This window comes from Stigmatopora nigra, unplaced genomic scaffold (genome assembly GCF_051989575.1).
Source record: "Stigmatopora nigra isolate UIUO_SnigA unplaced genomic scaffold, RoL_Snig_1.1 HiC_scaffold_29, whole genome shotgun sequence".
Taxonomy (NCBI): Eukaryota; Metazoa; Chordata; class Actinopteri; order Syngnathiformes; family Syngnathidae; genus Stigmatopora; species Stigmatopora nigra.
Genome location: NW_027551608.1, coordinates 1925173 through 1952672, shown reverse-complemented (window position 1 = coordinate 1952672; position 27500 = coordinate 1925173). Strand labels below are relative to the sequence as shown.

At 41.3% G+C, this 27500-nt stretch overlaps 1 protein-coding gene across 4 annotated transcripts in view; it reads left to right on the top strand.

Moving 5' to 3' along the window:
- The first annotated feature begins 10937 nt into the window (after positions 1–10937).
- plxnb1b (plexin b1b) overlaps positions 10938–27500 on the top strand; it is a 105676-nt gene continuing 89113 nt past the window's right edge. For all 4 annotated transcript variants that reach the window (XR_013325506.1, XM_077711776.1, XM_077711775.1 and 1 more), the window contains exons 1-3: positions 10938–12098; positions 15117–15299; positions 20228–20356. Coding sequence is in view for 3 of the 4 variants with exons in the window: in XM_077711776.1 (XP_077567902.1) it covers positions 10944–12098; positions 15117–15299; positions 20228–20356 (1467 nt within the window). In the remaining variant the exon portion in view is untranslated. The remainder of the gene's footprint in view (positions 12099–15116; positions 15300–20227; positions 20357–27500) is intronic.

Sequence of the window (27500 nt, the reverse complement as noted above, 5' to 3'; positions counted from 1 at the left end):
TCGCGGGTGCTAAAAGGCTAAGGAAGGACAAACAGGAAATGTAACAGTTCAGCCTACCCATGTATTGACTGTGTGTAATGAAGTTTATTCTGAGAAAGGGTGCCATTGGCTATCGGTGTTGTGTGTACGAGTATACTTCATTACCCAGAAAGCTCTTTTTTTTCCCCGCGCATGAACGTTGTGCGTTTTCTGGTCCATGTGTAGGAAAAACTTGTATGAAGAAATTGTTCAGTGCTCGTAGATACGTTATACACAAAAAGATGTGACAAAAAGAGGTAATAGGTTCATTAATAATTACAGTTCTCTATAATTATCAATCACTGCAGGCAGACATTTTATTCAATTATTGACATTTCATTAAATAATTTGCATCTCTGGTCAAGAAAACGTATTAGGGTAGATACGTCACGATCTCCAAAGTATCTCCTCGAACAGTAGATTCTTGTATGGCTTTAAAGCCATAAATCAAAACAATTACAAGGTTATTGATTAATCCAACATGCGTAACCAAAAACATCTGTCACTATAATAACAATTAAGGTATTTAACAATAATAGAAAGAGGAAACTAAAAACAAACTGTTACGATCTCGCCGCGTAGTGCGACGCGATCGTAGGGTAAGTTGAACCCAGATGCAGAGTCGCCGAAGTAAATGGAAAGGTGAGGCAGATCTGTAGCTCTTGTAGGTTGATTTAATTAACGGGGTAACATAACTTAAACAACTTGGCTTGACCACTCATTACAAACGAAAAGAACATGCGGCGTGGCGTCAAATGGAAACAGCAATTACTACGAGGATTAACAGGAAACGAAACCAGAACTAACCCAGACGATCCGACAGCGTCCACAGAAAATCATAATGCTTAAATACCAAAAATAATCTAATCACGTAATTAGTGACATCTGATAGTTATCGTGACGTCATGCCAGGAAAGGCAATCCAACCACTCCTGACAGTACATCCCCTCTAAGGGACGGATTCTAGACGTCCCAAGGTCAATTACAATATGAGAAACGGGAACAAGCAGGGAGGGTGGGTGGGAGATCTACAATTGTCCGGTGGTCTTCCACACCAACCCAAGAACAGACGGAGAGGTCGCTCCGGCGGGCGTCCGCGCCAGCCAGAAACGAGACAAGTCAGTGGCAGGTCTGGCGGGCGTCCGTGCCGGTCAGAAACAAGACGGGGCAGAGGCAAGTCTGGCGGGCGTCCGTGTCGGCCAGAAACAAGACGAGGCTGTGGTCGATCCGGTGGGCGTCCGCGCCGGCCAGAAACGAGACGAGTCAGTGGCAGGTCTGGCGGGCGTCCGCGCCGGCCAGAAACGAGACGAGGCTGAGGTCGATCCGGCGGGCGTCCGCGCCCGCCAGAAACGAGACGAGGCTGTGGTCGATCCGGCGGGCGTCCGCGCCGGCCAGAAACAAGACGAGGTTGTGGTCGGTCCGGCGGGCGTCCGCGCCGGCCAGAAACGAGACGAGGCAGTGGTCGATCCGGCGGGCGTCCGCGCCGGCCAGAAACGAGACGAGGCAGTGGTCGGTCCGGCGGGCGTCCGCGTCGGCCAGAAACGAGACGAGGCTGAGGTCGATCCGGCGGGCGTCCGCGCCGGCCAGAAACGAGACGAGGCAGTGGTCGGTCCGGCGGGCGTCCGCGTCGGCCAGAAACGAGACGAGGCTGAGGTCGATCCGGCGGGCGTCCGCGCCGGCCAGAAACGAGACGAGGCAGTGGTCGGTCCGGCAGGCATCCCAGCTGGTCCCTTAAGTCTTTGCCAAACTGCCTGCTTTCAGGAAATATTAGAAGTTTAGTACGGTCGGGCACCTTACCCTGTTTGCTCGGGGGGTGGACAACCCTCTTCTCCCAGGAACCCGGATCATTGCTTCTCTGGACGTCGCCGGCCCCGTCCTCCAGGGGCACCGGCGAATTGCCACTCTCGACGTCGCCGGCTTCTTCATCCAGGGACTCCGGCGAATTACCACTCTTGACGTCGCCAGCCCCTTCATCCAGGGACTCCGGCGAATTACCACTCTTGACGTCGCCAGTCCCTTCCTCCAGGGACTCCGGCGAATTACCACTCTTGACGTCGCCAGCCCCTTCTTCCAGGGACTCCGGCGAATTACCACTCTTGACGTCGCCAGCCCCTTCATCCAGGGACTCCGGCGAATTACCATTCTTGACGTCGCCAGTCCCTTCCTCCAGGGACTCCGGCGAATTACCACTCTTGACGTCGCCAGCCCCTTCTTCCAGGGACTCCGGCGAATTACCACTTTTGACGTCGCCAGCCCCTTCATCCAGGGACTCTGGCGCATTGCCATTCTCGACGTCACCGGCTTCCTCCTCAAGGGGCACCAGCGAATTACCACTCTTGACGTCACCGGCCCCATCCTCCAGGGGCAACGGCAAATTGGCACTCTTGACGTCGCCAGCCCCTTCATCCAGGGACTCCGGCGAATTGCCACTCTCGACGTCACCGGCTTCTTCCTCCAGGGGCACCGGCGAATTGGCACTCTCGACGTCGCCAGCCCCTTCCTCCAGGGACTCCGGCGCATTTCCACTCTCGACGTCACCGGCTTCTTCCTCCAGGGGCACCGGCGAATTGGCACTCTCGACGTCGCCAGCCCCTTCCTCCAGGGACTCCGGCGAATTGCCACTCTCGACGTCACCGGCTTCTTCCTCCAGGGGCACCGGCGAATTGGCACTCTCGACGTCGCCAGCCCCTTCCTCCAGGGACTCCGGCGAATTGCCTCTCTCGACGTCGCCAGTCCCATCTTCCAGGGACTCCGGCGAAATACCACTCTCGACGTCGCCGGCCCCGTCTTCCTCGAGCGCCGGAGCATCGTCGCCACTTCTGGGCGGGCAGGCGCTGGACGGGCAGGCGCTTGGGAGAGCGGTGCTTGGGAGAGCGGTGCTTGGGAGAGCGGTGCTTGGGAGAGCGGTGCTTGGGAGAGCGGTGCTTGGGAGAGCGGTGCTTGGGAGAGCGGTGCTTGGGAGAGCGGTGCTTGGGAGAGCGGTGCTTGGGAGAGCGGTGTTTGGGAGAGCGGTGCTTGGGAGAGCGGTGTTAGAATGGCCGTCCGTCACCAGAAACCTGATCCGTGGCTTCGGTACGGGTGCGACCGGCGATCCCAAAGGCAACGGGAGTAATTTGCGTGGCCTTGGCACAGGAGCTTGGGGCACTTGAAACGGCGCGCTGGGCCGAGTAACTTCGGCCACTTGGACAGGCGTGGTCGGCCGAGTGACTTCGGGCACTTGGACAGGCGTGGTCGGCCGAGTGACTTCGGCCACTTGGAACGGGGAGGGCTGCATAGTCCTTAGGAGCTGCTGGTACAGCGTGGTCGGCCGAGTAACTTCGGGCACTTGGAAAAGCGTGGTCGGCCGAGTGACTTCGGGCACTTGGACAGGCGTGGTCGGTCGAGTGACTTCGGGCACTTGGACAGGCGTGGTCGGCCGAGTGACTTCGGCCACTTGGAACGGGGAGGGCTGCATAGTCCTTAGGAGCTGCTGGTACAGCGTGGTCGGCCGAGTAACTTCGGGCACTTGGAAAGGCGTGGTCGGCCGAGTAACTTCGGGCACTTGGAAAGGCGTGGTCGGCCGAGTACCTTCGGGCACTTGGAAAGGCGTGGTCGGCCGAGGAGCTTGGAGGGACGTGGTCGGAAAAGGAGCTTGGACGGACGTGGTCGGAAAAGGAGCTTGGACGGACGTGGTCGGGCGCGTAACTTGGACAGTGGTTAGTGTGTCCAGGCATTGCTTTCGCTTCGCTCTACGGCGTGGCGCTCGGCGCCTCCTCTGGGAGGATTGCACAGCACCCCCGCCAACACGTCGTGCCCCATAATTGGTGGTTAGCCCACTCTGTAATTGCTGGTCGGGGTATTTGTAATAGGAATTATCGGGGGAACAATCGGGATAATCCTCCTCCAGTGGAAGGTCTCGGGGTCCGAATTGGTCAAAGAATTCATCATCGGATTCCGAAACGCCAGCGAAAAAATCAATTTCCTCAACGATGTCCTCCTCACCAGAATCTTCAGGCTCCCTCCATGGTGAATCAATTCCTCTGGGCATAGGCATAAGATAACTTGGGCGCTCTCTGGTGGTTGTACGCACCTGGGCATCATGATGAAACGGTAAAGGCTTCCCAGGGCGACGTGCATAGCAGTGGTGGGGCGTATGAGTACGCTGCGGCTCTAACTCTCCTACCAGCTGTGGCTCATCTCTAGCAATGATGTGCCTGAGAGCCCCGCACCACGGTGTGTTCATTACAAAATTCCTAAACGATTCTGAGGGGTTACTTATACATTCCAAGCAGTCCGGTGTCTTCGAGGTGGATGGTTTGCGTCGCCGAGTGCGTCGGCGCGAGCGTGGGTGGCGCTCCGCTGGGTCCATAGTGGTCGGATCGTGCTGTTACGATCTAGCCGCGTAGTGCGACGCGATCGTAGGGTAAGTTGAACCCAGATGCAGAGTCGCCGAAGTAAATGGAAAGGTGAGGCAGATCTGTAGCTCTTGTAGGTTGATTTAATTAACGGGGTAACATAACTTAAACAACTTGGCTTGACCACTCATTACAAACGAAAAGAACATGCGGCGTGGCGTCAAATGGAAACAGCAATTACTACGAGGATTAACAGGAAACGAAACCAGAACTAACCCAGACGATCCGACAGCATCCACAGAAAATCATAATGCTTAAATACCAAAAATAATCTAATCACGTAATTAGTGACAGCTGATAGTTATCGTGACGTCATGCCAGGAAAGGCAATCCAACCACTCCTGACACAAACCCCATTTGAATTAAAACAATCACTCCGTCATTTGGCATAACAATTACATAAAGAAGTGCGATGTGCGTCATAATATAGGAACATTATGCGAGTGTTCCTAGAAGTGATTGATATCTTTCTGCTGGTAGCAACAGTCCTTGACGACTCTTCGCTCCAAACCCAGATCAACAGTCCTCGGAGCCCGGGACTGGGTGAGATGTGAGATAAACAGTCCTTGTGAGAGGACTAGGCGACTGGTTACGACCCCGAGCCCTCTCGGACAATTGGAAGAATGCATTAAAAAAGAAATGATTAAATACACACATCTATAATAGTATTACAGAATAAACCCAACAGTGCGCTACAATGATAAACAACCTCTCATGTCATGGCCACCAGGCATTCCGGCATCTTGAAATTTCTTTCGTATCTAGAGCTAATTATTTGCTTGAAAATTTCCTTGTATCTCGAGCATCTTTTAGGTAGAGCTGCTTGTAGAGGTACCACTCTACTCAGAAACATTCACCTGTCAAATATTTTACCTTTTGTAGATCACAACAGCAATTTTAACAACAGGGAGAGAAATGATTTACTGCCATTGTTTTACATAATTACCTTCAATCTCCAACTGACAGCATGTTGCCCCTTTTGCTGCTCCCCGTCCCAAACGCGGTACGCTGTCTAGTCCCTGCAAAGCTCTGTAAACAGTCTTTTCAGTAATGTCCATTCAGTCAAGTGAGACATAGAGAATACATCTTCATTGTTCTTTGATCCATTCAGTCAAGTGAGACATAGAGAATACATCTTCATTGTTCTTTGATTAGTTGTCTGAAATTCCTAATCCTCAAGCAAAGTCAATGATGAAGCCTTGGGGTTTCCACAGACTAAAAACAAGGAACATGTCTCAGGTCTTGGAATGCTTCAGAATGTTGGAACTGTTTACGGTAATAAGGATGAGCCCCTTCCTATGATCCCAGTACTGTGAAAGAAATCACTGGAGTTTTTTTTCCAGACCCCTTGTACCCGTAGTCACCAGAGTGAAACAAAACAGTGTAGGTAGCTTTTCCCCCCTTTTACATACTGGCAAAATGGGAGTGTGAAAGGGGTAGTCCGATCCTTCCAAGGCCTCACTCTCCCACAATCCTCCTGCAATGCCGCCCCCCGCCTCCTTTCACAGTGTAGCGGGGGATATTAACAAAAACAGGCGGATATACCTAAAATATGGCTGGAGTCAATGTGGAGCATCGTCCAACATTGGCAGGCCTCTCAGACCACAGTCAGTACAGCAGCGAGTTAAAAATCTGTTCAGTGTCCTTGTGGTCCGAAAACCCACTCTTGTCGACGTTGCATGTTCCAAAACTCCCGTATCCACTGTGGTGCCGTGTGTACAAAAACATTCAGTAATTGTAGAATACAACATGTGCTATTTGACCTTGTTTCCAATCTCTTGCCGGATTGGGTCAAAATCATAAGAAAGTTAACATGCCTATCTGCAAAATATCAAATTATTCAATTTAAAATCAAAAATAAGTCTATCTTGACCAGAGCCTGATGCTTTTGACAGAAATTACAATTATTTACCCGAAGTTTAAGATATTGTGGCGGCCTAATTGCTTCTAATGTCAAAATATCTATTCTCTCGATGATTTATATGACTGCAATAGTTGTCACTTAACAAACAAGAAATACAATTTTAAAAAGTCAAAGCATAAAAAGGAAGTCACATAAGCAGTGCTGACATGGTAAACACTACGAACACATGTATCAAGGATATTCGCATCTGGCCAGTCAGAGCACGTTTAAGTACAATAAGATGGCGGCGCCCCAAGCAAGAAATCCCAGGCACAAGTGAGTGAGTTTATTCACGTTATATACAAGATACATTTTTTTTCTAGCATTTCATTCATAAACATGAAAATTAATTTTGTCTAGTTTTTTATCTGTTTTTCTTTTCTCTTTTTTTTTTTTAAATAAATGACTGTATAGGCTGCATTGTCTTGCGTTATGGCTTTTCATCTTTGTCACCTTGCTGTCTAATTTGTCATGCTAAGCCTACCCTTGATTCAGTCATCATTTCTTTTAGCTGCAAATACAGCGCATATGCGAGAAAATACAGTGTTCCCTCGGTTATTGCGGTTAATGGGGACTGGGACCACCCGTGATAAGTGAATTTCCGCGAAGTAAGGATGCCCCTTCAAAAATGCTTAATTTGAATTTAATTTTTTTTACTCCCCCTGTATACAGTCCACCAAATAGAATACGGGTAGAGCGAGTGAAATTCATGTTATAACAAAAAAAACTGTAAAATATGTTGTCTCAATGTAATATTTGTATTATTTATTTATTTATTTCAAAAAAAACAAACCGCGAAGCTCTGAATCTGCGGTGGCTGAACCGCGAAGTAGCGAGGGGACACTGTATGGTGTATCTGTACAGTGTTCCCTCGCTTATTGCGGGACCGGGACCACCCGCGATAAGAGCATTTTCGCGAAGTAGGGATTCCCCTTCCAAAATGCTTAATTTGAATTTAACTCAAATTTTTTATTTTATTTTTGTATTTTTTTATTTTGTTTACCCCCTGTATACAGTACACCATATAGAATACGGGTAGAGAGAGTGAAATTCATGTTATAACAAAAAAAACTAAAATGTGTAATTTCAATGTAATATTTGTATTTTATTTTTTATTTTTTTCCAAATAAAATCTGCGAAGCTCTGCGTCCGTGTTAACTGAAGCGCGAAGTAGCGGGGGAACACTGTATTCCTAATCTAATCTATTGATGTTTAGCGTCATGAAGGTGCAGAAAAGCTTGAGCACCAGTACTACATGCTGAAGCTCCATGATCATTTATTTCCATATCTTACTCCGTTTCTCATCTTAGACCATTTTATTCCGTGATTCAACATTGTTCGCTCTTGAGTTGGTTTATTCTCAAGTCATGAGACTTGCAATGTGAAAAGGAATCACTTCAAATCTTGAAGGGTATTTCGGGTCTGACCAAAGAAAGCAAACTATGCACTTGAGTGGATTGATGCCCTAAAAGACAGAAACATGAAGTAATTTCATCTCATTTTATGAACCGCTTTATCCTCATTGCAGTTGCGGGGGGTGCTGAAGCTTATCACAGCTGACTTCAGGCCCAGCGAGAACAAACTCCACACATGTGGACCGACCTCGATTTGAACCCGGGTCCCACACTTAGACCGACGCACTAACCAATCAGCCGCCGATGATGTGATACAAAACACTAAACTGGGTCCAAACCAGCTAAGGTCCTAAGGGGCACCACTCCAATCTGTTTTCTGAATCTCTTTCCTCCTATACATCTGAATTAAATCATCAGAATAATCATCAGGGTTATGGAGAGCTTGCTGATGAGTTGATCATTTGATTCAGCTGTGTTAGAAGAAGAACACATGAAATACAGGCTGAATGGATGCCTTCGAAGACAGGAAATGGTGAAGCCATTTGTACAAACCCTGACACAGAGAAATGAGAACTCAGGTATGTCCATGAGTTTCGCATCACCATAATATTTTCTAGTGCTTGTCAGACTCGTGGTCAAAAAACTTTAAATATCTAAAACAAAATAGGCAAAAAAAACCAATATAAAATAGCAGCTAGGGCTAGGAAAACATTTGCATTTCAGCTAATCAAAATGAAAACATTTCACTTTCAAGTGAATATTTAACCCACAATCAGTGGCCTCACGTTGCCTTCAAACTACGTGTCATATTAGTCGTAACAGCTTTCTAGAAAGCTCCTTCCGCTAATTAATTAGTCCTGCCTTCTGGCCAGATGAAAGGCAGAGTATGGCCTGACATTCAAAGCTAGGCCACTCAGACTTTTTTAAATTTAATGCAGATCATGCTTTGTATGATTCAGAGTAGAGATAGTTGGTTAAATATATTATACAGTGTATTTTCGTGCGCTGGGCTGTGGGTAGTGTTATTTGGATCATTGACCCCTGAAGAAATTGTAAAATTCAGCAATTTTAAGGGTGCAGCTTAAACACGGGCAGTTGTTATCTTGAACGTGTCCCAATTGATTCTCTTGCATTTCCATGTAGTCAGAGGTGCACATCCTAAACTTTACCAGGTTTTACACTGATTGATAGAAGTTTAATAATGTGGACACTTTTATGCATTAAAAATAAGTGCTTATATCACATATTGTCTCTGTTGTGCCTAAAAGTGTCTTAGGTGGAGGCTCTTTGCCCAGTGTTGTTCCTCTTTGACATGTTAAAATGAATGCTAAAATGGTAAAAAAACAAAGTTTGAATTTGTCACATTTAATTCTTGAGGGTAAACATTACTTGGCCAATTGATGTTTACATTTCAATGTGTGCCAGTTACCACGCTAGTTTTAAGGAATTTACATTGCCCTGTTACTGTGTAAAAACACGGGTGTCTTAAATACTATGTGCTTTAAAAATGCTGTTAACTGGAAGTAGAAATTCAGCATTTTTATTTTCATAATGGCAGAAACATTTTCTCCTCTCTATTTGACTTAGAGAGAATGGACAGATCTTGTTTTGAATATCAAGAAACTCAAATTTGTATACCTTGCTCATGTAGTTTCCCCTGAATTTGCGACTGATAATCACATTCCTTGTTGACATGAATGAGTAGAAGGGGGGGGGGGGGGGGGGGAGGAGAAGCCGCTTCCCCATTTGTGCAAGGACATTCTGAAATTTAAGACCTTTTGTGTTGTATCCTAGCAATGAGTGAAGCTCTTTTAGTGAAACCAATTCACTGCAGGGTAATTACAGACTTCTTGGATTGAAACTTCTTACTTTTTTAACATGGAAAAAGGGATCTAGTAAAAAATACTTTGTGTGACCCGAATTTGAATCAAAATGAGTCTCAACGTTATCAGCATGTTTTCCTACGAGAACCCATATTTTAATCTATAATCGAAACTTTAACTTTGTATATTTTCTTTGTTTTCAGATGCATAAACAACTGCTGGAAAAATAAGAGGCTGAATGCCCTGGTAAAACACCAAAGAAAATAAATAGTGGCTTGTTAAAATATTCTATATACTGATGTAAAAAAAGATATATTTTAGTTAAAATACAATGCAAAATGTTTTTATATTCTTTGTATTATTCGCAAAACTTTAAAGTCTAGAAAGCAAACAAACAATAAGGATTTAAATCAGGTGGACCTATTTTGAAAATAAACATCGTATTCAGTATGCATTAAATTTTTACTAGTGTCAACTTGCGCGTCCTCAGCTAACCGCTTCAATGCCTTTCCTATTCCTGCATCCTCACCCTCTTCCTATTGCAACAAAGAAATTTCCCGATTACGGGATGAATAAAGTTATCCAATCCAATCCAATGTTATCATATATGGAACACAGGCAGGTTTGTTTAGGACCGAAAGACAATTTTTGTGTTATTAAAAAATATCTTTTCGATAAATGGTTGTTTACCAAAAAGGGTTGAGTTTACACACTTAGATAAGGTGAAGGAATTCAACCAGTCATCTATTAGGGTCGGACAGCCGTTTCTGGCCACCATAAAAAATTCAACTCTACGTTGCAAGGTTTGGACAAACATAGCAAGAGAATCTTAACATACACACACATACACACACACACACAGACACACACACACACACCCACACACATACACACACACCCAAACCCCCCCACACACACTGCCATAAATCACGCTTTATAAGTATTATAGATGACTGCCGAGGTCGAAGCCTCACCACCACTTGGAATGGAGAATATTTTGCTGCCATGTTGGTGCGCTTCAATTGTTTACGCCTTTCCCAACTCAATGCGAAATTCAAGCTCCTTTTTTGGCATAATCGGTGAAAATTGGGCGGCCCGGTTGCGCGAGTGGTTAGCTCTGGGGTCCTGGATTCAAATCTAGATCATGTCCATCTGTATGGAGTAATTTATTGCAGGATCGTTGGTAAGAAGAGTTGTTCAGTAATGACCAATTACTTGGAATCATGCGGTTTATGAGATAGAAAAGATGCCTGTGACAGTAAACTTTTACACCTGTATCATTTGCCACATTTTTTTAAGTTGCCTTCAAAATGATATTTATATTCTTGCTGATTTATTCCAAAAATAAAATTTCCTATAAAAGTCTGACTTTTGAGTGTATGTTGTTGTAAGTGTAAATTGTTTTTGAGATTCTCGTCTTTCTTTTATTATTTCCATTAGATCTGCTGCCATGCCACCGTGGATGATATGTCAATTTCCAGTGATAGCAGTTCGACCTTTGGCATTGAGGGTCCTACTAGTGACTTTCTGGAGCCTTACCACAAAGGACGATTTTGCTGTACAAGGAACATACTCGTCTAGTATTTATCCCAGCTTTATACGGAATGATACAGAATTTGAGCACTTGGCCTTGCATCCTCACCAAAGTGTGGGTCGAGTTTATATTGGAGCGCGTGACAACTTATTTCAGTTGGACAAATTTCTCCAGCTTGAACTTCAGGAACACACTGGACCAATCAACGATAGTCAAGAGTGCTTGCCTCCTGTAACTGAAAGTAACTGCCCTCAAGCAAAACTTACCAGCAATCACAATAAGCTTTTAGTGATAGACCCATACTCTATGGAACTTATTACTTGCGGCAGTGTCAACCAAGGTATCTGCCAAAAACGTAGTCTTGATTTTGTCAACAAAGTCCTATTCTCTACGGAGACTCCGGTGGATACCCAGTATGTAGCAGCTAATCATCCCAATGTTAGTACTGTTGGGGTCATTGTTCAGTCTCAACCTCATAGGAAGCCAGTTCTTTTTGTAGGCCGAGGGTACACAAGCAGCCAACCACCCATTGCTACACGGAACCTGGACCAGGAACCCATCTTTTCTTACGAGGAAACTGCAAAGTTGGCTGTGGCTGGGCGCCTCTCTGAATATGACCATCATTTTGTAGCATCCTTTGCACACCACCATCATGTATACTTCCTTTTCTACAGACGTGACTTGAAGTCAAAATCACGCGAATACCGCACATACATCTCTCGTCTATGTCTGGACGACCAAGCTTATTATTCATATGTTGAAGTGCCCTTGACATGTCGTTCCCAAGCAGGAAAAAATTATAATCTCCTTCAAGCAGTTCAACTTGGGTTTTCTAAAGATGGCAATGGAAGTCAAGGGCTTGAGATTGTCCTTGGGGTTTTTTCCCCTCGGTTGGTTTCGTCAAATCGACCGAGTGAGGAATCTGCTCTATGCTTGTTCAACCTGGAAGATGTGAACCACAGGATTAACTCAACCAGAGACCTATGTTACACAAAGATGGGCCGAGAGTCCGGAATGGAAGCAGCCTACATCGAGTATGAAGTGAAATCTAGATGTGTCAACCTGCTCGAAGTAAGTAAAACTAAGATTACAAAGCATCGTGATTGTGCTTTTAATTTGGTGGTGTCCCTTATCATTATGATTTTTTGTTTTATTACCGTATTTCTGGACTTTAAGTGGCAGTTTATATAATATTTTTTTGGAGGGGAGAGGAGTGCAAATTGTATTTCAATATGACTTATGTGTAAAATTATTCACATAATATGATATAATTCCAATACAGTAGTATCTCGTGTTACAGCAGCTCGTCATACGACATGCTCGTGATACGACGGAAATTTCGATCGAATAATTTGCTCGCGATACAATTAAAATTTCGAGATCCGACCAAGCCAGGTGACCATGACATGAGAGGCTGTTTATCAATTTAGCGTCCTTTTTTGTCGCATATCTTTCGTCTATAACAATATCTACGAGCACTGAACAATTTATTCAGACGAGTTTCGATCAAGATACGCACAACGCGCACGCACGGGCAAAAAGAGGGCTTCCTGGGTAATGAAGTATACTCGTGCACACAACGACGACAGGCAATGGCACTCTTTCTCAGAATAAAACTTCATTGCCGACAATCAATACGCTCAGCTGTTGTATTTCCTGTTACTATTATAATACGAGTAATGTTATTAGTTCTCATTCGCAGCTCATAAGAACATCAGCGGCACAGATTCGCAATTCCCCCTTTGTAATATTTCTGGTCGCAACTCTCTCTCATAGGCACCGTTCAAAGCGGTTGCGACCAGAGCTATTACAAAGGGGGAGTTGCGAGCCAGTGCCACTGATGTTCTTATGAGCAGCGGAGCAATCGCTAACACTACAAGACTACTTCTCGTTGGCAAGTGGTCGTGCGTTATCCTATTGTGAGGGGATTTGTGTGACTCATTTTCGGAATATTTTGAAAGGAATACATAGTACAACAGCAAACAGCCCACCGGAAGCGAACGTGAGGGTGGGGGCGTGGCAAAAAACGAACCCGGCCAGAACATAGGTAAAAAAAAGATTAAAACAAAAGTAGAATTCAGTTTTGTGTAAAGTTACAATAAACGTATGTTTGAGTTTGTCTGTATATATTAATCCAGGTTAATCTAAATTTGTTTGTTTCGTTTACGAGTGCGTTGTCGTGGAAAAAAAACTATACTTAAATCCCAATACCAAAATTGATGTTCTTCTTTTGCCAGTTGTCTTCCACTCGGACGATAGTCTTATTATGAGACGTACCAACCCTGTTTGCTGTATTACTAAAAGTGATAAAGATAGTGTAGCAATGATACGTGGGTTACGGCCATATTGCCTTGCAATTTTACTCATGGATAGATAAAATAAAGGGACACTCTCCCCTGCGCGAAATCCGTCTAATTTTAGTGCTATTAAACACATTTCAAAATTATTAAAATACTAGTTATTTGTTACTTTGTTAATAAATGGCGAATTAGAACAAATAAAAATGTTTTTCCAATCCAATCTCGTGATTTTAGTGTTTTTTCAGATGGTTGGAAGAAATTAATTTGATTTTAGTTAATTCCTGTGAGAAACGTTAATTGGAGTTGAGAGAAAATTGACATACGAGCTCAGTCCTAGAACGAATTAAGCTTGTATCTCGAGGTACCACTGTATCCTGTTTTATTGTTTTTTTTTCAGGGGGTTGGAAAAAATTATTTGGTTTTAGTTAATTTTAATGGGAAACGTTGATTTGCGATACGAGTAAATTGACATACTGAGTCCAGAAACGCATTAAACTCGTATCTCAAGGTACCACTGTAATTTGTTCCACGTTTTAAAAAACTAAAACTACTCGCTGACCACTCAGCAACTCAAATTAACATTTCCCACAAGAATGAACTAAAACAAATTTATTTGTTCCAACCATCTGAAAAAAGCCCACCAAAAACAGGAGATTATATGGAAAAACATTTATTTGTTCTAATTCGCCATCTATTAACAAAGTGTCCCACGTTTGTATGAATGAAGTGAGAAACAACGTGAGAGACATGGATAAGGAAATGATTTAATAATGTATTACAACAAATAACAAACATGCAAAAAACATTTTTTTGTCATATTGAAGAGCAGGTGTATAAGTGTAAGGAAGAACGTTCGGCACGAACACATGCACATAAAACTATATCTAAACAACTTCAAATTATGAATTAAAAACCAAATATTGTAAAATAACTTTTTAATTAATGTTTACTCTCGTGATTTTTTTTTCATATTTCATTTTTCATCAGTTTTATTAATCGTCACTGCTTCTTACCTGCTTGAGTTTGTGTTCCCTTCCGGTGCTGTTTTTTCAGAAATGATATACACTGTATTCTTCCTCTCCTATTCAAAAGTGTGACAGTCTCTCTATCTCGTCGTTAAATTATGACCACTTTTTTTAGGTCAATTTTATCCTTCAATATTGTAGTGATGGTAGATGAGTTGCAGCCGTATTCCCTTGCAATATTAGTCAACCGCATGCCACTTTCTTATTTTTTTAAACATCTTTTGCTTTTCTTGCATAAATAACAGGGCCTGCTGTTTGATTTCGTTCACACAAGTAATTTTAAATAAAGAAAAAAGTTTCTTTCACCACACACAAAAACAAGAATTAGAACTCTGTGATAACGAACGGCAATAGAAAGGGAGTTGTTGAAATAATGGATACAGGAAATGTTTTCTTTTGTAACTTGGATCTTATCTTCGTGTATTGGAACAGTAATTTGCTTGGAACAGTAATTTGCATATCAAAGGTTTTCGGAACCTGAAATTTTTGTATGCAAACGCCTCGACTATTCTTGCAGTGGAACAAAAGTGTGAGACAGTGAGGTGATAATCTAACACACACTTTTCTTTCATGTTTTCTTATAGTTTTCTTGTTTTTGTGTTTTATAAGGGGCTTTACTGGTGCTCTTATAGTGAAAATTTGCTAGCGTAAAGAAACAAATTTTCTCATGACGATGCTTGTATTTTACCCAGTGTATGTGGCTATTCTTTCGTCATGTTACAGGGACCCTGCACTACACTGACTGTCTTTACCTTGTTCTATAGAACACTCTCAATAGGTACCCCTGTGGCTCTGATCACACACCCAGCCCAATGGGTAGTCGAATTGCTGTGGAAGCGAAAACCATTTTGGACAGCCCCTCTGCTCGACTCACAGCTGTTGCAGTTAGTATAAGGCCAAGGCATATGATTGCATTCTTGGGAGACTCCAAAGGAAAACTGCATAAGGTAAATTTTACAACAGAACGTTGGCCCCTTCAGATTCTGAAAAACACATTAATATTTGCAATTTTTGGTGTGCCAATGTGTTAATAACAATAGCAACAGTAATAATACAGTTTAAGCCTTAAACTCAAAAGTGGTAATGGAATGGCTAAATCAGGCTAGAATTAAGGTTCTCGAATGTCCTTTTCAAAGTCCTGACTTTAACCCCATGTGAACAATGCTGAAGAAACAACTATGTTAGAAAGCCATTAAATTCAACTGAACTGCACCAATTCTGTCAAGAGGAGTGGTCAAAGATTCAACCAGAAGCTTGCCAGTAGCTTGTGGATGGCTACCAAAAGTGCCTAATTGAAGTGAAAATGGCCAACGGACATGTTACCAAATATTAGCGCTGCTGTATATATATTTTTGACCCAGCAGATTTGATCACTTTTTTTTTCTGTTCACCCATAACAAAGTCATAAAAGAACCAAACTTTGTGAATATTTTTGTGACAAAGAAATATTTGTTCCAATCACTCCATCAAAGAAAAATCTGAGTTATAGAAATAACTGGAAACTCATGAGCGCCATGACATTATGTTCTTCACAAGTGTATGTAAACTTTTGACCACAACTTTATATACACATACATATACACATGTACACGTACACATACTCGTACACGTACATGGACATGTACATGCACGCACACGCACACACCTACACGCATGTGCGTGTGTGATTTGGTTCTGTAAAGTTCAGGGCCTGCATTATTAAATGTTCCCCACTTTTTTACTGCAACTGAATATATGCTCCAAATTCATGTTATCAGCCTCTTCTACTAATAAATGGTACCAGTCTTGAATATCCCATATTGGTTGATCACTAGTTTTTAGCCTGCATGTAGACACATGGCTCTTTGTATAATTATTGGGCATGGGGGTGAGTCCTGCTGTGCAAGCTACAGTAGTACAATGGCATACTTTCTCTTTCAGCTTCATGGCATGATTACATCACTCACTGCTAGCAAACCAACCATTCATCAGTACATGGTCACTTAGCAGGGCTCTGCACTAATCTTTTGTACAGAGAGAGTACACTGACTGGTAACAGGATTCTTGGAAAATGCTCAAGTGATATCATTCTTTTTAAAAGTAGTGGCAAAGCGTTTTTTTACCTCAATATCTTTGTTAATAAATATCAAAATCAAACAAATGTTTCCTCCCCCCCCCCGCCTAAAAAAAACTGTACAAACATTTCATTATGTTGAATGGCATTCAAATGAGGTTGTATGTGCATAGACTGACAGCTTCCAGATCAGATACACATGATTTTTGTTTAGAATTGAATGCTCCAGATAATAAAAGCTTTAAATGAGATTATGCTTGAGGACAAAGAGAAATAAGTAATGGCTTCATCCCATGTTTTTTAGTTTAATAAATGGTGCTGCTATAAAAGATGTGATGTTAGATTATCTTATTTTTTTTAATCCGAGCACTGTTGTATCAAAATGTTTTATATTTTTTTGTCAACCATTTATTCTCAAAATCAAATGCATGATGGGTTTCTGCAATGAATAAAGTGGATGGACAATTTTAGAAGCCCTGGATTGGAAAGAATCAAGGCTGAAATCCTTCACATAGTGTATCAACATACCTGTGTGCCAACTTCAATCATCCTCCCTTTATCTCTCTATCATAACAAGACTCCAGATTAACAGTGAGCCCCCTTATATTTTAGGGACAAAATTGCAACAAATCAACTTAAATGATAAGCAAATGTTTTTCCAAATCAACAAACATATTTAAGAATAACAGATTAAAAGATTCTGGTTTCATCCCACATTCCAAAAACATGCATGGTAGGCTGATTGGACACTCTAAATTACCCCTAGGTATGGGTGTGAGTGCACGGTTGTCCGTGTCCTTGTGGCCTGCGAACAGCTGGCCACCGATTCAGGGTGGCCCCCGCTTCTGGCCCGGAGTCAGCTGGTATTAGTTACAGCAACCCCCGCGACCGTAATGAGGATAAAGCGGTTTAGACAATGATTAGATGAGATGAGATTAAAACAAAATAAATATTTTTTAAATATAATAAAGAAATACTTTAGGCCCAGGATTGTGCCCTTTGTATATTTATCTTCCCCCAATACGATCCGCTATCACACAAACAATTTTTTGGCTTTGAAACCTCGTGTGTGCGGTCGGTTGGTCGCCGGTAATTTCGTCTCTGTCTTTTGGTCGCTGGTCTTTTGGTCACCGGTCTTTTGGTCGCCAAGTTAAAAAATCACGGTCTACACATCAATAAAAGCCAACAATGTCCATGAGCAGTTTCACTGAGGCGATGTGTGAGTGTAGAAGAGTTTGTATGTACATACGCTGTCCCTTTAAGAAGCTACACAAGTCAGGGTCTTAACAAGTAAACCGAAAATGGGGTAAAATCCACTTCCTAGCAGCATTTAGTGATTAAATACAATCACTTGAGTTTTTCAGATATCAGAACTTGGCCCACAATTGAAATATTATTTAGGAATACAGTGAACCCTCGCTTATTGCGGTTAATGGGGACCGGGACAGCCCCGCAGAAGGGCGAAACCGCGAAGTAGCCGGGCGCCATTAAAAAAAAAAAAAAAAAAAAAAAAGAATGTGATGACCAAAACCACCACCAGGCTAATATGCTGTTCATTCAGGTGTTTTATTCCACATTAGAATGCATGTGTTATGTTGGTGCATATATATATATATATATATATATATATATATATATATATATATATATATATATATATATATATATATATATATATATATATATATATATATATATATATATATATATATATATATATATATATATATATATATATATATATATATATATATATATATATATATATATATATATATATATATATATATATATATATATATATATATATATATATATATATATATATATATATATATATATATATATATATATATATATATATATATATATATATATATATATATATATATATATATATATATATATATATATATATATATATATATATATATATATATATATATATATATATATATATATATATATATATATATATATATATATATATATATATATATATATATATATATATATATATATATATATATATATATATATATATATATATATATATATATATATATATATATATATATATATATATATATATATATATATATATATATATATATATATATATATATATATATATATATATATATATATATATATATATATATATATATATATATATATATATATATATATATATATATATATATATATATATATATATATATATATATATATATATATATATATATATATATATATATATATATATATATATATATATATATATATATATATATATATATATATATATATATATATATATATATATATATATATATATATATATATATATATATATATATATATATATATATATATATATATATATATATATATATATATATATATATATATATATATATATATATATATATATATATATATATATATATATATATATATATATATATATATATATATATATATATATATATATATATATATATATATATATATATATATATATATATATATATATATATATGCATATATATATACACGTGTTATGTTGGTGCATATATATATATATATATATATATATATATATATATAAATATATATATATATATATATATATATATATATATAAATATATATATATATATATATAAATATATATATATATATATATATATATATATATATATATATATATATATATATATAAATATATATATATATATATAAATATATAAATATATATATATATATCAATATATAAATATAAAGAACAGCCCGTCTCGTTCACTCCTGCTTCCCCGCTACTGGGTCCGAATTCCCCCGATCGCACCACAACCCCTCGGCGCAATCATAACAGAACGATCCGACCATCATGGACCCAGCGGGAAGCCAAGAGGAGGTGTGGGCACCCCAGACACGTTCTGGCAGCTGAAGAATCCCGACTAGAAGGTGCAAGTGCTAAATGTGCTCGTCTCTGAACACGCTATGCACGAAAGACCCCAAAAAGAATTAACGTGACATAAAACTCAGATGTTGTGTTGATTCTTCATAACAAATAGGGAGACATCTTGCAACAGACGAGTTCTCGGTGCAATGAGTGACTCCACTAAATTACTATTAACTGTTTGGTTTTTAATCGCGAATAGATGATTCTATGATTCCGACTGGATGCTCATATTTGTTAGGAAGTATGCCAAAAATACTGCTTATCTGACTTTGATATAGACGCCCACGTTTGATTTTAAATCAAGCAATCTATTGTCCTTTCAAAGAACAAATTCTATTGACTCTATTGATAGGAGCGAATGGGCCTGTTCTTAAAAGGGCCAACAAGCGACGACGTCTAGCTCCGTTGCCTCACAATGCGCATCATAAATCTAGTCTGTATACATGATACCTATGGGAATACCAAGCAAATAGAAAGAAGGAAGACGACGAAGAATATGTGAATTTCTTTTGTCTTCTTTTTAATAAAATAATTGTATTTATTGCCTTTTATTTTAAAAACAATTGTTCGCGAGTCCCCCAAACAAGAACGGAGACAGCTTTCGTTCTAACTCCGGATTTGGAAAAAAATAATGAACCACAGGAAAGCAAACTGTTGTTTTCAGCATATGTATATTAAAATTTTATATTTATTCATTTTACACTGCCGTATAGTTTTGTAGCAAGTGTGACATTCATTTTTAATATCATCCTATAAGGACCTAAGTGTGATGTAGACAAATGCAACAGTCCATTTTTAAGTCCTATTCTTCTGTATTAATAATATAAAGAGATTGTCTGTTTAATTGCATTCTTTAGGTCTTCCTGGGACCAAAGGGTGAGGTGGAGGAATACTCCATTATTTCCATTCAGCAGAACACTGTCATCAGTTCAGACCTTTTCCTGGATAAAGATGAGCAGCATCTTTTCATTATGACTCATAACATGGTAACTACTCAAGTAAATGCCATATTCAATGCCGTGTTTTCTGGGCCCCCTTGCTTTAAAAAAAAATACAAACTAAACCTAAACAGACAATGTCCAAGGCAGAGGCCGGTAAGGGAACACAATAGCAAAAGAAACAATTTCTTAATACATTATGCTGCATAATTATCTTTTTATATTGAGCCACTCACAGTGCCTGATCATGTTCTTTTTGTTATGCCATTGTTTTTTTTAAGAACGCTGATTAACTGTCAGTAGTTTGTCTTTGCTATTGTAAGCATTCCCACAAGAATTGTTACTTGACGCGACCGGGTAAAAAGTTACCATCCTTCTGGCCATCCTTCTGCTTCGCTCTACGGCGTGGCCCTCGCCGCCTCCTCCGGGAGGATTGCACAGCACCCCCGCCGGGGTAAACCGGGTAGGAATAATCTGAAAAAAGGTAGGGGTGCTCATCCTCCGGTGGAGCGTATTGGGGCCCGAATTGGTAAAAAAAATCACTGTCCGAGTCAGAAACTCCGGCAAAGAAATCAATTTGCTCACTGTCGTCCTCATTTTCAGAATAATCAGGGTCCCTCCATTGTTTACTTTTGAAACCAGCTCTCAAAATTATATCCATGAGAGAGTGTAATATCTAAGAGACAGCTTTCAATATCTGAGTACGGTTTAATTTCTAAGTACAGTGGTACCTCGATTTACGATCGTAATCCATTCCGATACTGTGATCGTATGACAAGCATATCGTAACTTTCCCATTGAAATGAATTGAAAACAAATTAATTTGTTCCAACCTTCTGAAAAAACACCAAAAACAGGATATTGGATTGGAAAATAGGTTTTATTTCTTCTAATTCGCCATATATTTACAAAGTAATAAATAACAAGTGGTTAAATAGTAATAAAATGTTTAATAGATGTAAAATTAGACGCATTTGGCGGAGGGAAGAGAGAATGACACACTGAGGCGGAGGTGGGGGCTGTTCAGGGGGACTTTATCCACGGCAACGACGCACTCGTAAACGAACAAACACTTTTAAATTAACTTGGATAACTATATACAGGCACTCAACTTTTAATGTAACTTCACACATAACTGAATTCTAATTTTGTTAGATAGTTAGTTATGCGGGTTGACCCCACCCGGCCATTTTGCCTGAGTCTTCAAACGAACGCATCAAGCGTTGTTAGGAACTTGCCTGCCCTTCAAAATGTTTCTAAAATGACGCACACAAATATCATCATGATACGCGTAATCCAAGCTTTAAAATTAGCGCACCACATCACTTGTACGTCTCTTAAAGGCATGCGTGTTCTCAGCATTGTACACTAGTAACGGCTTAATTTTAAAGTCACCGCTCGCATTAGCACACAACGCTAGCATTACATGGTCCTTCATGGGTTTGTTTCCCGGTAATGCCTTCTCCTCTGCCACAATGAATGTCCGCCTGTGCATCTTTCCAAAATAGACCAGTTTCATTACAGTTAAAAACTTGCTGTGGGATGTAACTTTCCTCGGTGATAATCAAGGCAAATGTCTTGATGCGTCCGTCTGCTTAAGGATGGTGGAAATGGTTGACGTATTCCTCTCGTATTGCCTAGCGAGCTCAGTAACACGTACCCTACTCATTTTTCCATTATTTCGCGTTTCGTGTCCATTGTCAACGCCTTTTCTTTGCAGAACTCAGCTGATCCATAACAATATTGTTTACCTGTAAATGTACCCAATGCAGGGGGGAAGCAAAGTCCGCCCAGTGGTCTTAGAAATATTTTAGACACGAAAGATGCAAATAAGACAGTGCCATGGCCACCTGGCTTGGTTGGTCGCATCACAAAATTTTGATCGTATCTCAGGCGAATTATTCAATCGAAATTTTCGTCGTAAGACGAATGTGGTATGTCAAGGCGGTCGCATCACAAGGTTCGACTGTACAGTTTGATTTCTAAGTACTGTTTAATTTCTAAGTAATGTTTAATATCTAAGTACTGTTTAATATCCAAGTACTGTTGAAACCAGCTCTCCAAATTATATTCATGAGAGAGAGTTTGATATCTAAATATCTACAGTACTTAGATATTAAACTCTCTTGGATATTAAACTCTCTCATGCCTATAATTTTGAGAGCTGGTTTCCAACAGACCGGCGACCAAAAGACCAGGAGGTGCTGATTTTCATCCCGACCGCTTCACACTCTGTTGTGAATCATTCCAGTGAGATTTGGAGATCACAGCCTGATGAAGCCAATAGAAGCAGATCATCTGCAAAAAGCAGAGATGCAATAGTGAGGGTACAAAACGGGACCAATTCAGCGCCACGGCTTCGTCTAGACCACAGGTGTCAAAGTGGCGACCCGGGGGCCTCTGATGGCCTGTGTTTGAAATAGGTCCAAAAAAAGTCTTGAACTGGCTGCTTTGTGTATTCCAAGCCATTCAGCAAAGACATAGCTGACAAATTTGAATCAACGGAGGTTGGGTCGCTGTGGGTGGAGGGTTGGGGCAGCTTTTGGCTCATGCCATCCTGCACCGAGCGAGCCGACTGGCAAACTTGAACCAGCGGGGGTTGTACTGTGAGAAGCACCTGACTCCAATTAACTAATTGCACTTGTAACATACAGGAGTTGCAGAAATTTTTCCCTTTAGAGCAGAGGTGTCAAAGGGCCAGCCCGGGTGCCAAATCTGGCCTGTCGCCTCATTTTGTGCAGCCCGAGAAAGTAAATCATGAGTGCCAACTTTCTGTTTTAAGATCAAATTCAAATGATTATAAATATACATTACATTTCTTGTTTTCCCCCTTTGAAAACCTATCACTGCAATTTTTTCTTTTGTGTTTTTAGTTCGAAAAGCATTTTGTAAAATCCAAAAATAGATTTACAACTGTTTTCTGTTCTCCACCAACATGATTAAAAGACATTTCCATTACTAAGAAATAAAAGCTCAAATAAACATTGTTTTAGAGCTATAAAATGGACTATTTAGGGCTTTTGATCCAGTTATTTTAATCCAATTTATTAAAAAAAAATCTAGATATTAGATCTAAAATGGTCCAGCCCACAGAAAATGGCATTGACGTTAATGTGGCCCGTGAACCAACCCAAGTTTGACGCTTTTGGTCTAGACATTTCGTCCATACAAGTGATGAACAGAAACGGTGACATAGGGATGGCCTGTTGGAGCCCCACTGGAATTGGATCTGACTTCCTACCGACTACATGAAACAGGCTCTGACACCAGTCATAGAGGGACCAGGCCCGCAAATCCCTGATGCCGCCGTATTGCTAGGACGCTATTCCAAAACGATCATTTGTAAGAATTATCAGGGAAAAGCAAAGGGGGGGGGGGGGGGGGGACTTTGCATGTAAGTACACAATGAATGGCGCTATGACACTAGGAACATTAACACACCTCCCCGGATTGAGATCTCTTGGCAGTATGGTGCAGGCCCTTCTATCTACCCAGAGAGCTAACAACCGTCATTGTAATGGCTGTCTACATCCCTCCGGGTGCTAACATTAGCACACCACTAAGCCTCCTGCTAGCGGCTGTAAAGAAACAGCAGGTTGACCACCCCGATGGAGTCTTTATTGTCGCTGGTCAAAGCATGTTTAAAGACTGTTCTGCCTAAGTTTAGCCAGTACGTGAAGTGTCACACCAGAGGAGATAAAACTCTAGACCATGTTTATTCTAATATCAAACATGCTTATAGAGCCACATCCCTCCCTCACCTGGCTGGATCAGACTCATCATCATTTCTGCCTGTGGTTGGACTCATCCCAGGAGGGGATGAGTCTGCCTACAGAGATGAGGTCAACAAACTGTCTTTGCGGTGCTCGGTGAAAACAATCTCACACTGGACACCACAAAAACTAAGGAAATAATCCTGGACCTTCGCAAACACAGCACAGATCTGGCTCCACTCCTCATAAATGGAGTTTGTGTATACAGGGTCCAGTCCTTTAAATTCCTGGGGGTCCAATTCACGGATAAGCTCTCCTGGTCTACCTGCACCACTACCGTGGTGCAGAAGGACAAGAAACGACTCTATTTCCTCAGGGTACTTAGGAGGAACAAATTGGACACTAGGCTTCTGGTAACCTTCTATAGAGTCACTGTGGAGAGCATCCTGGCACACTGCATTACAGTGTGGTACGCTTAAAGCACGACAGCAGACAAATAGGCTATACATAGCGTGAGTTACACTGCCCAGAAGATTGTCGGCCTCTCTCTGCCCTCACTGGAAGACATTGCCAGTCCTCGTTACCTCAGCAGAGCCGGGAACATTGTTGTGGACCTATACCACCCTGGTCACAACCTGTTCCAGCATCTGCCCTCTGGCAGACGCTACGGGTCTCACAATGTACAGAGAAATAGGCTTAAGGACAGTTTTTTTCCCACTGCCATCAGGATTGAACTTGCGTTAGCACTGGACACAATCCCATCTGTGTAATAACTTCCGGGGCAGGTAACATGAAGGACATTGGGCGGTGATTTGCCTACTGCTGGCTGACTGAAAGTAGGTGAAGAGACAGTGAGAGGTATGTGATCCGTTTTTTTTTGCTGGCATCTGCCAGGCAAACTTTTTATGCAGTCGCCGGTATTTGGTTGCGCTCGGGGGGAGATGCGATGTATCCACACGGTCTACTTGCTGAAAGACATTTAGCCGACTGATGTATGGCTGAGGCACAACTCACCGAGGGTGCATCTGGGCAAACGTAGAATTAGCCGAACAACTAATTAGCCGACCGACTATCCAGTCGAAGGACATTTTGCCGACGTGCTCACCCCGCCCCAGGTCATGTGTGAGTTTTTCAACCTTGGCCCCCGGGCCATATACGGGTCTTTACTGATAACAACATTCATTTAGAATAACAAGTAACAGATAACAACATTCATTTAGAATAACAAGTAACAGATAACAACATTCATTTAGAATAACAAGTAACAGATAACAACATTCATTTAGAATAACAAGTAACAGATAACAACATTCCTTTAGAATAAAAGTAACAGATAACAACATTCATTTATAATAACAAGTTACTGATACACTACTGCAGTGATGATAAATACTTATCACACTTCACGGAGACAAAAATCAAAGGGTGAACTCACGATCTTTCTCGTTCCGAACCTGCTCTGGTTCAGGAGGGACCCATCACCAGATCACCGGAGCGGCGAAGGGAACGCCCGTCGGGATGACCTTTTCTATGGAGGATGCTGTTGACAGTTTTTATTTTGCCCTTCGACGTGCTCCGTCGTCGCTCCGGCATTTGTTGGCTTGTTGGGTCCGGGGTTTCGGCACCAAAGTATGTCAGGTCTGTAATACAACTTCAGGAATAGGCACAGAAAGAGTGAACCCAATTTATAGGGAATAGGTTTATTACCAAACTGTAGGATGAGAGAGCTCTATCAGTGGAGTACCGCACAGCCTGGTTTCCTTTGAAACTCTCCAAATGAAGAGTGGGTGAGTCTTTTTTTATTATAGGAAAACAGGGTAAAGTTTCTATGACAGCGATATAGGACAGACTTTATGCAAACAAATTTGCAGGGATAAGTTTGTCTTAACACAATGTTTTTATAGCTCACACAAACTGCCACAGCCTATCTTTCATTGGGCGATCTGAACAAACAATTACAAAGCAAGCTAGCAGCCTATCTTTCTTTGCGCGATGCAAACTAACAATTACAAATCAAGCTAGCAGCCTATCTTACATTGCGCGATTATAACAAACGATTGCAAATCCAGTTAGCCAGGCTATCTTACATTCCGCGATGTGAACAAACAATTACAAAGCAAGTTGACCAGTCTATCATACAGGCGTGATTGGGAATAACACCCCACCTGATTGGAACCCGATCAGTGTTCTACTGTTGGACTTATACACTTGCCGCGGATTGACAATAATGAACACCATGTTCAAGTATGTTCATGTCCATATGTGTAATGGGCACCAGGACACCCTAGGCCGTAGTTCGATGATTGTCTTGTTGTCGTCCCATCAGACTTACGGCCGTATGTCTTGGACACTCGGGTAAAAAGAGGGGCGGAGCTGTCAACCACCAACTTGTGGTCAGTTGGCTCCAAGGGTTTGGGAAGGTACCATTCAGGCCCGGAAGACCTTAACATTTCGTGAGTGTCTACTGGTAATGCCTGGCATAATCCCCCATCAGAAGGAGTTTCACATTCCTTCTCCAACAGAGCTTCTGCCATGTACGCGTTGAGGCAGAGGACATTGATTCCGTTTCGACCATGTTTCGTTCATGTATTGTTGGAGCAGCTGACCGAAGGTATGCCTGCAAAGTGTTTGGTGCATGTCATGACGGCAATCTTGAAGATCTCAACTGCACCGACACATCAGGAAACAGCCTGGAGACTGACGGGAATTCTCTGATCTCTGGGATTGAAGCCACTGGGGTGATTAAAAAGCTCCTTGGCGGCATAGAGTGGATGAGAGCCCCACTGAGTTTCTAAATCCTCTGGATGTTTTGGTTGACACACCCCTGCAACATCAGTTGAACAAACGGGACTGTGCCTTTGGATTGGCAGACTGGGGTGGTTGGTCTTTTTAAAAATGTGATGCTGTGCGGTTATTATAGGGGAAGAAGACTCCCCAGAGGAGGGTCCGCCAGGGTGTCGCATGTGGGATTCAGGAGGAACAATGTTATTTTTGTCCTGCAAGTGGAGAGAAACAGACAGAAAGACAGAGACACAGAAAGAGAGAGACACAAAGAGAGAAAGACAGACAGAAAGAGAGACAGAGATAGAGATGGACACAGAGAGAGATGGACAGAGACAGACAGAATAAGAGACTGAGAGAAAAAGACTGGGAGAAAAAGAAAGACAGAGAGAAAAAGAGAGAACAAGAGAGACAGAGAAGAGAGACATAAAGATAGAGACAGAGAGAGAAACCACAAGAAATAATGAGAGATATGCAGAGAGATAAAGGGGGAGAAGTAAGAGAGAGGGATGAAGAGAGATAGAGATGAAGAGAGAGAAATAAAGAGAGAAAAGTGAGAGATAAAGAGAAAGAAATAAAGAGAAAGAAATAAAGAGAGAGATAGAGAGAGAGAGAGATGTAAAAAGAGAAACAGCAAGAAACAAAGAGAGAAATCAAGAGAGAGATAAAGTGAGAGATAAAGAGAGAGAAATAAAGAG